Source organism: Nanorana parkeri, unplaced genomic scaffold (assembly GCF_000935625.1).
Source record: "Nanorana parkeri isolate BGI_ZX_2015 unplaced genomic scaffold, ASM93562v1 scaffold44, whole genome shotgun sequence".
NCBI classification, from domain to species: Eukaryota; Metazoa; Chordata; class Amphibia; order Anura; family Dicroglossidae; genus Nanorana; species Nanorana parkeri.
The window spans coordinates 2,804,962-2,817,837 of record NW_017306312.1 but is presented as its reverse complement, the minus strand read 5'-3'; the positions used below and the strand labels follow the sequence as shown (position 1 = coordinate 2,817,837).

The window sequence follows — 12,876 nt, the reverse complement described above, 5'->3', positions numbered from 1 at the left end:
AATGAGCTTTGCCTGTGTTCCCTTTTTACTAGCCACCCATTCAAGTGCACAATAGGCAAGTGCACTGAAGTGATGCAAAGAGGGCTGATTTATCCAAGTTGAGCTCACCAATTAAGTGAATTGTACATTTCAGAATAAAGCAGGTGTACCCATTGGGCCCTCACAGCGTAGCTTGCTGACACTGGAAACTCTCTGAGAGAATGGAAAAGGAAAATGGACCCTGCATGGGAGCTTGCCTGTAATTGACCTGCTTGGCTTTCTGTTTTATCTGCAGATTTGAGAAGTACAATAAGGACGGGACTACACTCTTTGCGACTGTAGGCTACATGACAGTCTATAATTACTATGTGTACCCAGACAAAACCCGGCCACGTGTAAGGTAATTGCCAGCGATGCACGTGCCTCTTCTTTTCGTTTTTCTTTTTTTACCCCCCTTTTTTTGTTTCACAAGTGAATCTCACGTTCCCAATCTTACCTATAATTGTGTTGATGGGTTTTTTTTTTCCTTTAGAGTACAAGAGGGGAAAAAGGGTGAAGATTGACTCTGTTTAGTTAAAAACTGGACTGATCTTTGTTAATGCTAAACCATAATTGTGTCTTATTGTGCAAATCCACATTAATGCAAATAAAGATGCATTAAAAGATAAAGGTTTAAAATATTTTTTTACCCTCATTACCACGAGTTGTAGGCTAATGGGCAGACATTTGTGAAATATCACAGACAGATATAGATATATTTTGTGTAGCTTAAATAATATTACTGAGACATTTATAGATGGAGGACTTCACAAGTAAAGTTTTTTTTTTCTCCATTGTTTAAAAAAAACCCATCTGGAGGTTTCAGTCATAATGTGCTACTGTGTACACCCTATTAGCACATTATGGCCCACTTACCTTGTAGGAGATCCCTTCCAGTGCTGAGCTGTTCACTCTCCCCTTCATCGCCGCCACTTCCATCTTCACCCGGCCTTTTTTCAGGTCGGCGTCTTTGGCCTCTTGATTGGCCAGGCCGGAATGATGTAACTCATTCATGCATAGGGGAGGTAGCTCCATTTTGGCATAGGACCTTGCCAAGCCTATGCAAGCCTACATAAAGGCTGTGGGGCCATTCGTGGATGTGACGAGTACCATGCAGCCCAAGCTTGTCGTCACTAAAAAAAAAAAGGAGTGACCACTAAATAATTTCATAGCTTCTTACTTCAGAGTCCTGACTTGCTGCATAATATCATGGATATGGTTGTGTTTCCAACATTAAAATACATGTTCTTTGTTTACTTTTGCAGCCAGATGATTATTTTGCCTCCATTCCAGGGCGAGGGACATGGCGCCCAACTACTAGAAACAGTTCATAGATACTATGTTACCTCTCCCAATATTTTGGATGTTACAGGTACTGTATTTATTATTATTGACTATATTCTTCTCTTTTTGACATAACCATTATTTCAGGTATACCTTCTGTTAAAGAGAGATACCTGCACTGCTCACACACCCTAGATGTCGGGTCATCCCCTGGAAAGAGCAGGTGCCAGAAACCAGGCTGGGGCATGGTCCTATGTCCTAAAAAAATGAACAATCCAGAAAAAGAAAGCACATTACATTACATTTAAAGCTGGTACAACTTTATTAATTCAGACAAAGGATCCTCACCTGGGAATCTCTTCCTCTCATGCATTTAACCTTGCAGGCTGGGCTTGATTTGTAGGGGTGACCTAACGAAACCCAGATGTGTGGGTAAAATGCTTCAGTGGAAGAGGTTCCCAGGTGTGGATCCTTTGTCCAGATCAATAAAGTTGTACCAGCATTGAATTTTAGGAGTGACCGGCGATTTCTTCTCTTGGATTATTCTGCTAAATACACTGTTGAAATACATTTCCTGTATACTTCCCAAAGTAAATGTCATGTAAAAGTCTCTAAACTAGGCCTCACTAACTGCTTGACCACATGCCCACAATGCCACTTATGTCTTTAGGCTGTTAGGAAGTCTACGTTCTTTGCAAATGACAGGCTCCTTCAACCCCTCTTCTTTTATAACTACACATGTATCTTTTACTTGCCATATTATATTTAAATCATCCTTTAACCTTTTTGTGGTGATAGTATTTCCAGTCAGAATTCTTTAACCTTTTATTTTCTTATAATTTTGTTTTTGAGAGCTAGAATGGTTAAACGGTGTACCGATTTTATCTTTTGATGTCCCTAGTCAGTAACAGGGTAGATGGAGGCAGATTCTTGTGGCGAAATAGTGTTTCAAAAACAGATCAATGGTGGTGTGGTAAGACACTGCATATATCTACGCTTCATGATCATTAAGGTATTAATGAACAAATTTGTAAGGTTTCTGAGAACCACATCTGGCTCCTGAACTACTTATTGTATACTACTATTTTATGGTTGTGTACATGCTCATACCCGCTACATTTTGGGGTTTGTTGAAATTCATGAGCATCATGGTCGCAGACCTTTGAATTTCTTGGTGAAAACCTCTTTAAAAGCGGTTTAAACTTACCTGTGTCTTCCCCGCACGCTCCCATCCTAAAATTTGATCTCTGGAGACCGCAAAGGATCTTGGGGCGGGTGCATGCGCTGTTCAGATTTTCGGCCGGGAGACGAGGAGAGACACTAGGTAAGTTAATGGACTGCAGACTTCGTGGGACAGGAAATGCCAGCAAGCACAAAGGAGTCAGTGCTGGATCGGAGACCCGCAGGAGCGCTGGAGAGAAGGCTGAAAACTACTGGAAAGAAGATGATCAGATTAAGAGACATCATTTAAGGTAAGCGCTTTAATTAACATTGGGGGGGAGAAAACAAGCTTATCCTTTAATGTCACTTTAAGGGGTCCATTAATTTTAAAGGGGCTGGCAGTCCACCACAACACACACAAAATGTACCGGCCCCTACACTACATTGTATAGAAGAGCCATATTGGTGCGTTGCAATGTACTAGAATGAATATGCATTGCAGTGTGTATTCTATATATTTTAAAGTGTCATTCAAAATAAATCTTATTGCAACTTAGTTCCATGCATTGCCATGAATCGCACGTTAATGCAAGACATACGTGTAAGTGGGCCCTAAAAGCAGCCAGTTGGAGGCCTGTTTGGATGCATTGATGCAGATGTTCATGAGTATAGTACAATCACCTACGTACCTAAAGCTTTTGGGATCTTTTGTTCAGACAAACTGGTTGCTGATAGCTTGCTTTTTGTTTTGATATTGAAGTTGCTCCAAGTTGAATCCAATAACGAATGGCCAAAACCTTTCACGCAGGCCTATTTCAAGGTTGTCAGTTCTGTGGAGATTTCATTAATTTTTTTATCTCGTCCCAAAGCTTGCGCTGTATCCCCTTGCAGGTTGTGTGGAATAATACTCTATTATACGTAAGTGCTGCTGCCCACAGAACAGTTTAATGTAATTAGAGGGTCTAGAGGGTGTTGTAAAGACTTATTTTGGAAAGAGGTTGAACTTTCTTTAGTGAGGAACACTGAGAACATTGAGGCTGCTCACTTGGGAACAATGGACTTGTTTCTTGAACAGAAAGAATTCAGAAGCCACTGTTTCTTGCGCAGTATATGAAGTGTCTAATGGTACTCATTTCCATCGTGTACTTTACCTCTCTTTTTAAACATCACAAGTCTATTGTGTTTTGTGAGTAACTTCTGAAATGGATTCTGATGTGTCCTTGATAAAAAGCAGTTAAGGAGGGTCAACAATACAAATGGCAATAAGCATGCATAGATTTCCAATACTTTAAAGATTCTCTAGTTCATTTTTTTTTCTTTATCGTAGTACAAATAAGAAGAAAACACTTTATCAGAAATGATACTAATATATTAATGTTATTTGTAGAAATTAGATATACAATTACTCAACAAGGGATGTGGTAATATAATACTTAACATGACTCTAAACTCAGGAATTTAATCTTCATGCATTCAAGTACCTTAACTATTCACAAAAATTTATCTTATTTGTGTATCACTCAGCTGCAGATCCTCAAATCATCTCTGAATTGGTGCTGACACTGTCCTTCCTTCTGGAGGGTGGCTACTTTTGTTCCCCATGGTCCCTGTGTGTGTTGTAAAGTAGCCACCGAACCAAGCTCACGCCCGTGATGGACTACAATCTCAATACAAATTAGTAAACAAAGCGTGAGATTGTAGTCCTTCACGGGAGTGAGCTTGGAGCGGTGACTACTTTACAACACGCAGCGGGACCGTGGGGAACAAAAGTAGCCCCCCTCCAGAAGGTAGGACAGTGTCAGCACCAATGCAGAGATGATTTAAGGATCTACACCAGAGTGATACACAAATAAGATACATTGTTGTTAATAGTTAAGGTACTTGAATGTATTTTTAAGCTTTACTCTTAAGTTTAGTGTCATATTATTTATTTCATTTTTATTTCTCATATTTGTAAAACAGTAAAGTATGCAGTTCTTTAGCATATGAGTGCTATTCACAATCCTCACCACATAGTATCTTCTATGTAGTGTTCCTACTAGGGATGTACCGCTACCAGTATCAGTGCCGATATTGACCATTTTCATGAGTACTCGTGAAAGTGCCCCGACACTAAAAACCGATATGAGCACTTTGATTTTTTTAGTTGATTCGGCTGCCTAAGGTCCTGTGCTTGCTGGGGCAGCAGCCTTCTGGGGAACCATGCAGTGCCTTTTTACTGCGCTGGCCCGCATATCTCCCCTGCCGAGACCCTCCGCCCGAGACATGAAGCCAGCACCCTGGAGCAGAGCAGCAGCACAGAATATGTAGAAAATTCAAATATTTTTTATTCTGCATTGCTGTATAACGTACTGCTGGGATTTGTAGTCCTCTATGACCAGCGCCATTCTGCATTGGTATATGTTGGTGAGATTTGTATTTCTTCTACAGCTTGGAGTTAGTGGTACTACTAGGGACGCAGCGTTGCAGCTGGGCCCGGGCCCTGGCGCTCTACCACTGTCCTAAAATCATTAGTCTGTATTGTTGTAGAAAAACTGTCATATGACACTGAAAAAAGTATCGGTGCATCCCTAGTACCGGTACCTACTACTGTGTTAGACATGGACTTATCCTTGTAGTAACATTTCAGCAAAGTGTTAAACTAAAAGCCAGAGCAGTGGCAGTTGCTGATTGACACCAAAACTTCAAGCTCAATTGAACTCTTGCTTTTTACTGTATGTGCAACCTAACTGGATTACAGCAGTATACAGAGATCATTTGGGCTTTAAAGTAGGAAAAATCCATGTTGCATCAATGGAACAGATTTTCATTCCCTTTAGTAATGTGCTCAGGACGAGATTGACCATAAATATGTTCTAATAATATATTAATATTTCAGCATGTGACTTATATAGTCATAGGAACCTAAGAGACAGCTCTTCCTTTACCCCCCCAAAAAAAGTTGTTGTTGGAGTATGTCATGTGGCCAATTTAGAAGTAGGTAGTGCTTAGCCTGTATTATATTGTCAACAAAATCTCACGTTGTCATCAAAAGTTAGAAAAGCCAGAGCTGCTATTATATTGGTAATAATGTGGCAGCAAGTGTTGGCCTTTTAGAAGGCTGATCGCTGAACAATCAACACTTTTGAATCGCAGGGATGGCGAAAAGTGTCGGGTTTCTTGAATTTAAATGAGAACTTATCCGTCATTACACAGAGGGGAAAAAAATAGGGTGCTCACTGAATGGACAGATACTGAAACTGCAACTCAGATATGTTGGCCACGTATTATGAATGCAGGGCTTAGCAGAGAAGAAGCTCCAGGAAGAGTTGAAGACAAAATGAGAGGACAGCAGAGGTTGAAGTTGTATACACAGTAGCTTAGGGAAACAGCTGTTAACAAACAGGCCTGGCTTGCCTAAGTCCATTCGGCCCCTAGTAAACAAAAACCTTGCTTTCAAGACTTCTTTATTGAGCCATTTATCCCCTTTGTGTCAGTTCTTCATTTGTGCCACAAGGACACAAGAGGCATTTAGCAAAAACAAGGCCACAACTATTTCCGCAAACTTTTTCCTTATGTGTAGTTGCTTGAGGGACAAATGATTTAGGTATTAATGTTTTTTTCCACTGACTCTACAACTTTCCACTCTTTTGTGTCGCCGTGTGGTAGAAGAGAAAAGCAGACTATTGCTAGCTCATAGACTACAGCTTCTTTTGCCAAGCGGCCAGCATATGTAGTAGCATGAAAAAGATCCGTCGGGGAAAGATAAGCAGCCAATATTCTCCTGTCTGAAATGTATCTGTCATGTTAATCAGGAAAGCCTGTTTTAAGAAAATGTTTTCCAGATTACGTTGTAGTTTATTATACGATTACGGCACTTTACTTTGAAGTTTTGTAATGTTTTCCGTTTCAGATGGGCCTCATTTTTGCCTGTTACTCTGGAGAGCAGCATTTGCTTATGTTCTGAGCAGATAAGATCTGTCCCCATAACCCTGTGCTTGTAAACATGTATATATTTTACTGTAGACATAGCAAATCTGCCCTCTAGCATGACTTTCCCTAACTGTTCTGCAGCTGAGGAAATGTCTTTTCGCACTGTTTTGGCACGTGGTTTGCCATTTTCTTGCACGCTTTTTCATTTCAGTGTTTTGAAATGTGTTCAGAAATAATAAATGCAATATGTATATTTGCACATATAAAGTAATGGTTTTCAGGGCAGGGAGCTGAGTTAGCAGCAGTCGTTTATCATAAGCGATCTAGCCAGAGCTTGTAATGCATCCTTCAAGATTTATTGAATTACCACCTAAAAGAGAGCCTCCTGCTATGGTTTCATGGCAGTGATGTTCAGAGAGGAGTCTCCACTTAGCTGGGGTGGTCTTTCTTCTGTAGAACAGATGTTTTTTTGTGTTGCTGATTTCACTAAGTCTTCATTAAATATGTTTTTTTTCTCTTGCAACCACACGCTGTCTGGTTTACAAGACTTTACTTTTCTGGGTAATTTTCTTTTATTATTATAAGATTTTTGTGGTGGAGGAGATACCTGGAGCTTTACAGTGACCTATGTGCCAAAGACTCTCTCATCTTTCTGGTGGTAACATTTGTCTGTACAATTTTTGTACCTAAAAATGACAACACAAATCTATGGATTGCACTACTTGTATGCTGTTTGTCTTGCCATGAGCAAAAAAAGGCATCTGCACAGATCAGTTGATACCTAGCACTGGAAATGTGCACATGGGTAGGGCAGTACACTAAAGAATACAAAAATTACCCAGCTCTTGGCACATGTAACCAGCACAGAAATACCAAATTAAACTGTTTCAAAATTTAGGTTAAAATTGGGGTTTTGCTGCAAACCTTTTTGCAGATGCATGTGAAGTAACACTGTGTAAAGGCAAAGACCTCCATTGCAGCAGCTGCAAATACCTTCCTTCATTATTTTAGAGACCTCTTTCTGAAATTATTATACAGGATTTATATAGCACCAACAGTTTGTGCAGCACTTTACAATATAGGGAAGACATTACAATCACAATACAATTCAAGACAAGATGGTAAGGAGCGCCCCTGAGGGCTTACAATCTAAAATGCTTTTTGCCTGTCTTTCTCTGGCTTTATTTCTTTCTGATAGCCAGTGTGGTCACAACTCTGCACAATTCTTCCTGGAGTAGTGTGATGGATGTTTCTGGTGGAGATTTTTATCAGTATGCAATATTGCACAGAACAGAATGACACAAAACACAGAGCTTGGTCCAAAGGATCTGACTTTATTACGGCGCATCAAGTTTTTATAAGATAAAAAGAGGTGGGGGTAGTGGAATGTTATGCAGAGCTAGCAAAAGGGATAATATAGAATGTGAGTAGATATCTTAAAGTTGTGAGACTAAATTTCTAGGAAAGGAGGGGGTGAGAGCACTTTTGGGTAAAAGTTCAGTCTTCCCTAGAAATCAATGAACATTCAGTTCCTTTATACCAAATGGTTGTTTTTGTGCTTAGTATTAATACGGTGGATTTCCCTTTCATTTCGCTCCTTTTGTTAATTTAACACCATTCTACACTACGTTACATTCAGCACATTGCTGGTGGCTCCTGCTGCATTTGTGCAGAGATGATGGTAAATATCTCTCCCCTAGGGTTCCTCGGGGGAGGTACATTGTGTAGTTGCACATATACACAGTCTGATGAGAAAATAGACAACAAGTATGAGAAATACAAACACAATGATGTAAACTCCATGATCCTATCTCATACAATAAATCCCTTTTAAAGGGGTTCTATCTATCTTTATTCTACATATCTCTGGCCTCCTCTTGTAATTATTTTATCTTATCAAGGTGTCCCTGGCTAATGTCTTCATTATCAGATATGTATATATAACAATTTGAATCTCCCAACTGTGTACAAGTAAGTACCATCATGACAGACAGGTTGCTGCTATTTTCAGAAGCGAGTTTACCAGTGGCAGACCCAATATCTTTCTCAGCACAGAGAAAAATATGATCCCTTGATCTGATTCTTTTTTTTTTTTTTTAGTATTTTTATCAAACAATGAATTATAAAAATAAATTTTCAAACCTACAAGTTGCTTTGAGTGTGCCTAATCTTAGATAATCCATTCACACATGTTGAAAATAAAACGGTATATTACTGACATTCTGATGATAAATGTCTTTTGAGCTGTAGATGGCAGTGTAGTGCAATGTTACTCTCTATGTGCATGCTTATCTATGATGCACAGGAAGTTTTCCTATCTATTTCCTTCACAATGCTGTATTCTGATGTAACGTTCGTCTAAGCAAGTAAAACTTAATTCAGCATTCCTCAAGATTGCAATGCTTCATCTAAACACATAACCAACAACATAGGCCACTGACTCTGAGCTCTACTACTGCAGCTTAGCCTAGCTCCCTGTCATTTAGCAATCCAATGCTAGATCCTCTGTCAGAACAGAGAACAGCCCATGGTCAGAGCAGTTGGCTTTGGATAGTTGAGTAAGGATTGGGGCTTCAATTTGAACTGAACAGAAGTTAGACTAGGCACTGGAATCTGTGTGCTGCTAATAAGATAATTGGGAATAAGTAGTTATTTCTCCAAATCACTAAATAACTTTAGTCGCTCTTGTAGCTCTAGGCCAGAAGTGTATGTAACCCCTAATAGTGAAAGAGCTACAACAGAAGCTGCGCCTAGTAAATGTAACTATGCCCTCTGTGCGTGTAACATGTAGGAGGAAAGCCTGTGCAGTCACGGTTGGTTGGTTGGTCGGTCGGTCTGTCTGTATGGTAAATAGCAGCTTTTTAAAAATGATTGCTAATTGTTTGAGACATTTTCTATATATGATTATTTCATGACTTGGCTGAGCAACATGATTATTAATCCTTGTAGTGGGGCTACCCCTGTATTGCTAGGGTTAAGTGCTCATATTTGTGTCGAGGTGCAAAAAAAAATTTATACTCGCCAGATCTTTGGAGCCAACTTGCTCTTAGACTGATCCCTGGAGCCTCTCTCCTCCTCCTCCACTGCAGCAGTCTAAGGATCCTTAAATCATCACATTCTATACGCTGTGCAAAGAACGTGAGCACGCCAGGAGATATACCTTGCTGCAATGGAGGAGGAGAGCGACTTCAGGGGCCGGAGTAGTTGCCAGCTGGCTCCGCGGTTTGGGTGAGTATAACTTTTTTTCCTTTTTTTTAGACGAAAACAAGCAGGTAACTCTTGCAGTGTGGGGGACGGGGTTCCCAAAATGCGATAAAAGCAATTTTTATATTTTAAAAGATACTCCTGATCCTTAAACACTTAAATTTACATTACAGGTATTAAGGTGCCCATTTTTGACCTTTTGAAAATGCTGGTTGATATAGAAAACAAATCGTTTTTGAGTAACAGATCTGGGAAAATTAGTTGATTTCTGACTATATCCTGACATCACATGCTACTTGCTTGGTGACTTACATTACTGAAGCCTTGGACAGCCAGGAGACTAGAATTTTCACATAAAGTTCTACTATTGCAGCCTACATATTCCTCAAAATACAGTGATCTGGAAGGCATAAAAGTCATTCTATACTTCCCAGATCACTTCTGTGTTAGATTGTCCAAACTGAAACGTGATCTGGGAAGTATAAATGACTCTTATGCCTCCCAGATCACTTTCTCCTGTGCAGTGGCATAAATAGCATTGGGCACCAAAGGTACATGCCCCATATCTCCTGCTTGGTGCCCCAGGTCCAAAACCACATTCACCAGCACAATGCGTATTGAGCATAAAGGGGACACACTGACCACCCATGTAAGGCTTGTAGAGGCACTTCGCACTAGTGTAAGGTGGCACAGACACTTGCTTGTGGCACAGTAATTAAAGCATATTTTGTGGGTACTGAAGGAATGTGGTACTTGTGTATCGTGTATATAGCAAGTAGGCTCAGGTTCTAACCATACCCCTTTAACTCCCTCCCAGTGTGGAGCAAGTGTTAAGGGTGCCTCGGGTTTTTAAGACTGTAGTTACACTCCCGAATTGAGATGTTCCTGCTGTAAAGGGATTTTAGATGCGTTTACATTCATTTTGCTGCAGTTCTAATTTATCCTAATTGGATCCTGGATGCACAGAATTCAACTTTCTCTATAAGCAGCTAAACTGCGGGTGAGCACTCATTGTGACTGATACCTTTGAAAAAACATTAGATGCATGTGTATATGCGTTTTGAAATTCCCTCTAAACATGCATAAAAGCAAGCTTGGCGGGGGGCGTGGCCTGATCATGGCGGCAGGAGGACGCTAATCCGCTGAGCTCTGCAGACCGGGGGTTATTTTTTACAGTTGATCTGCTCTCCACTACCCCGCTGCCCCATGAGGAGGACGGGTAAACAAGTGAGAACCCCACGTACCTTCACCCAGCCACGCTCGCAGGCCCGGATGGACGCTTTCATCTCCCCACGAATGTCGGGGCCTAACACGCGCACCCGGACCGGGGCGCTCGAGTATGATGCGCGGCCCGCGATCGATGGCGCGGTACACGGGCGAGCTCCTGACACCTTCTCCGAGCCGCCCTCCCCACCAGCATCCTTCACATCAGGCCAGATATCAGGGGTGCCCTCCCCACTGCGGATGATTAACTCGCCGGGCCCCAGTGTGATGGCCATAGCAGACAATGCTGGGCTCCATGACCTACTAGCAGCTCTCCCTACCCGTGCAGACATGCAGGCGATGATGGCCCAGCTGACTGCCACCCTGCACACAGACCTGGCAGAGGTGGTATCCGCTTCCCTCCGGGAGAGCATGGCCCACTAGCCAGAGCTCTGACAGCCGCAGGTAACACCAGGGTGTGTCACTTCCAGGAGGCAGGTCAGTGGAAACAAGTTGCTCATATTCAGGCCACCACAACTCCTCCGATGCGATTGTGGTGTGCACTGCAGTTAAGGCACTTCTTATGCTCCTTTTCAGAGGTTCCGAGCCCTAGACGGCCGCTGACGGATTTTGAAACATTATGCTTGCAGGCGATTGATCTTACAGCTTGTTAACATGTTTTAAATATGTTCTTCATTGTCTATGATTCGATATTGTGTGAGACCTTGTGGCCTCCGCTTGTCCTCCTTTTCTATGTACCTCACCCTTTTTGTTCATAAAGAATTTTAAAAAAAGCAAGCTTGGCACTGCCAGTGTGGATGAGGCCTAAGCAATTTTCAAAGCCTTTTTATTTGCAAAAAATCTGTTCAATTTATGTGGCTATTTTATGTGCAGACATACTACACATGTGGAACATTTTATTGTGGGAGCACTGCCAAGCTCGGTATATAGTTTAAGTACTGTATATAGGGAGCATTATTTTCACTTTTCTTTCTAATGTTCATTAAAGCTGTAAAGGTAAAATGATGAAATGTGTGCAGGATACAGTACCGTATATGTCACAATTTTTTTCTTAAAGGAAGGTGAATGGGTGGAAAATTTTAGTTTTTCAAACACCTGCGTGTCCCCTGTATAATCAGCGCCGGCTGCTCAAATCCTTCCCTTTTGTGAAGAGATCCGTCTGAATGTCTCTTTGTAGCTGTGTGCCCCCCTATACTTTTCAGAGTGGGCATTACCCACACTTCCTGCATCTTGGCCCGTCAGCTGTAAATGTAGGGAGGGAAAAAGCACTCGCAAGATCTGCCTGGGCTTTGTTGAAGAGGTAGAATTTTTGAAACTATTAACATGCATGAGCTATTTTTATGCACATTTTAAGTGCTACTTAAGTGTTTATTACATATTTTCTCTGCCCAAAGGGGTGATTGGATGCATTGAAAGTGGAAGGCTGCAGACCTCTGTAGTTTTATGTATGGATTGAATTTTTCTGAAAGCTATTGTGATTTTTTTTCTTCTTTTCTTTATTATAATAATATATTATTTTTTTTTTTGCATTGCTGGTAATTGTGAGTTACTTTGGCTCATTCAGTGTGTGTGTGTGTGTTTGTATCACACATTATATAGATGTATATAAATACATACACACATGCATTGTTCAGTATACACTATTATCCGTGTACTGCTTTATTGTGCATGTGTTTGTGTAAAAAAAAAAATTATATATAATGTGCGTGCATGTGCAGAGTAACTTAGTATAGCTGTAACAAGTAAGCTAGATACATGAACACTTATTTGTGCATGGGCAATCATGCACACGCACGATCGATTATAATACAACTGACAAATGTGATAAATAAACCTTTGCGTGGAATTTGTATGGGGTGTGCAATGTTCTGATCATTTGGTTGACAAGGAAATGCACGTATGTGTTCTAAAAGAATGTTAGGCATGTCAACAGCATGTCCTGCACCGGATATGTTCGATGTGATATTTTTTCTTTCTCTTGGGTTAAATCTGTTCACCAGATGTTGTAGTAGGTCTGACATGCTCGGTATTGTATGGTTTTGCTATGATGGCATATTTTTGTGTATGTTGGAA

General features: G+C 40.9%; 1 protein-coding gene across 1 annotated transcript in view; it reads left to right on the top strand.

Moving 5' to 3' along the window:
* HAT1 (histone acetyltransferase 1) overlaps positions 1-12,876 on the top strand; it is a 53,247-nt gene that overhangs the window by 29,248 nt on the left and 11,123 nt on the right. The window contains exons 7-8 of the mRNA XM_018572311.1: positions 275-379; positions 1,284-1,390. Of these exons, the coding sequence (XP_018427813.1) occupies positions 275-379; positions 1,284-1,390 (212 nt within the window). The remainder of the gene's footprint in view (positions 1-274; positions 380-1,283; positions 1,391-12,876) is intronic.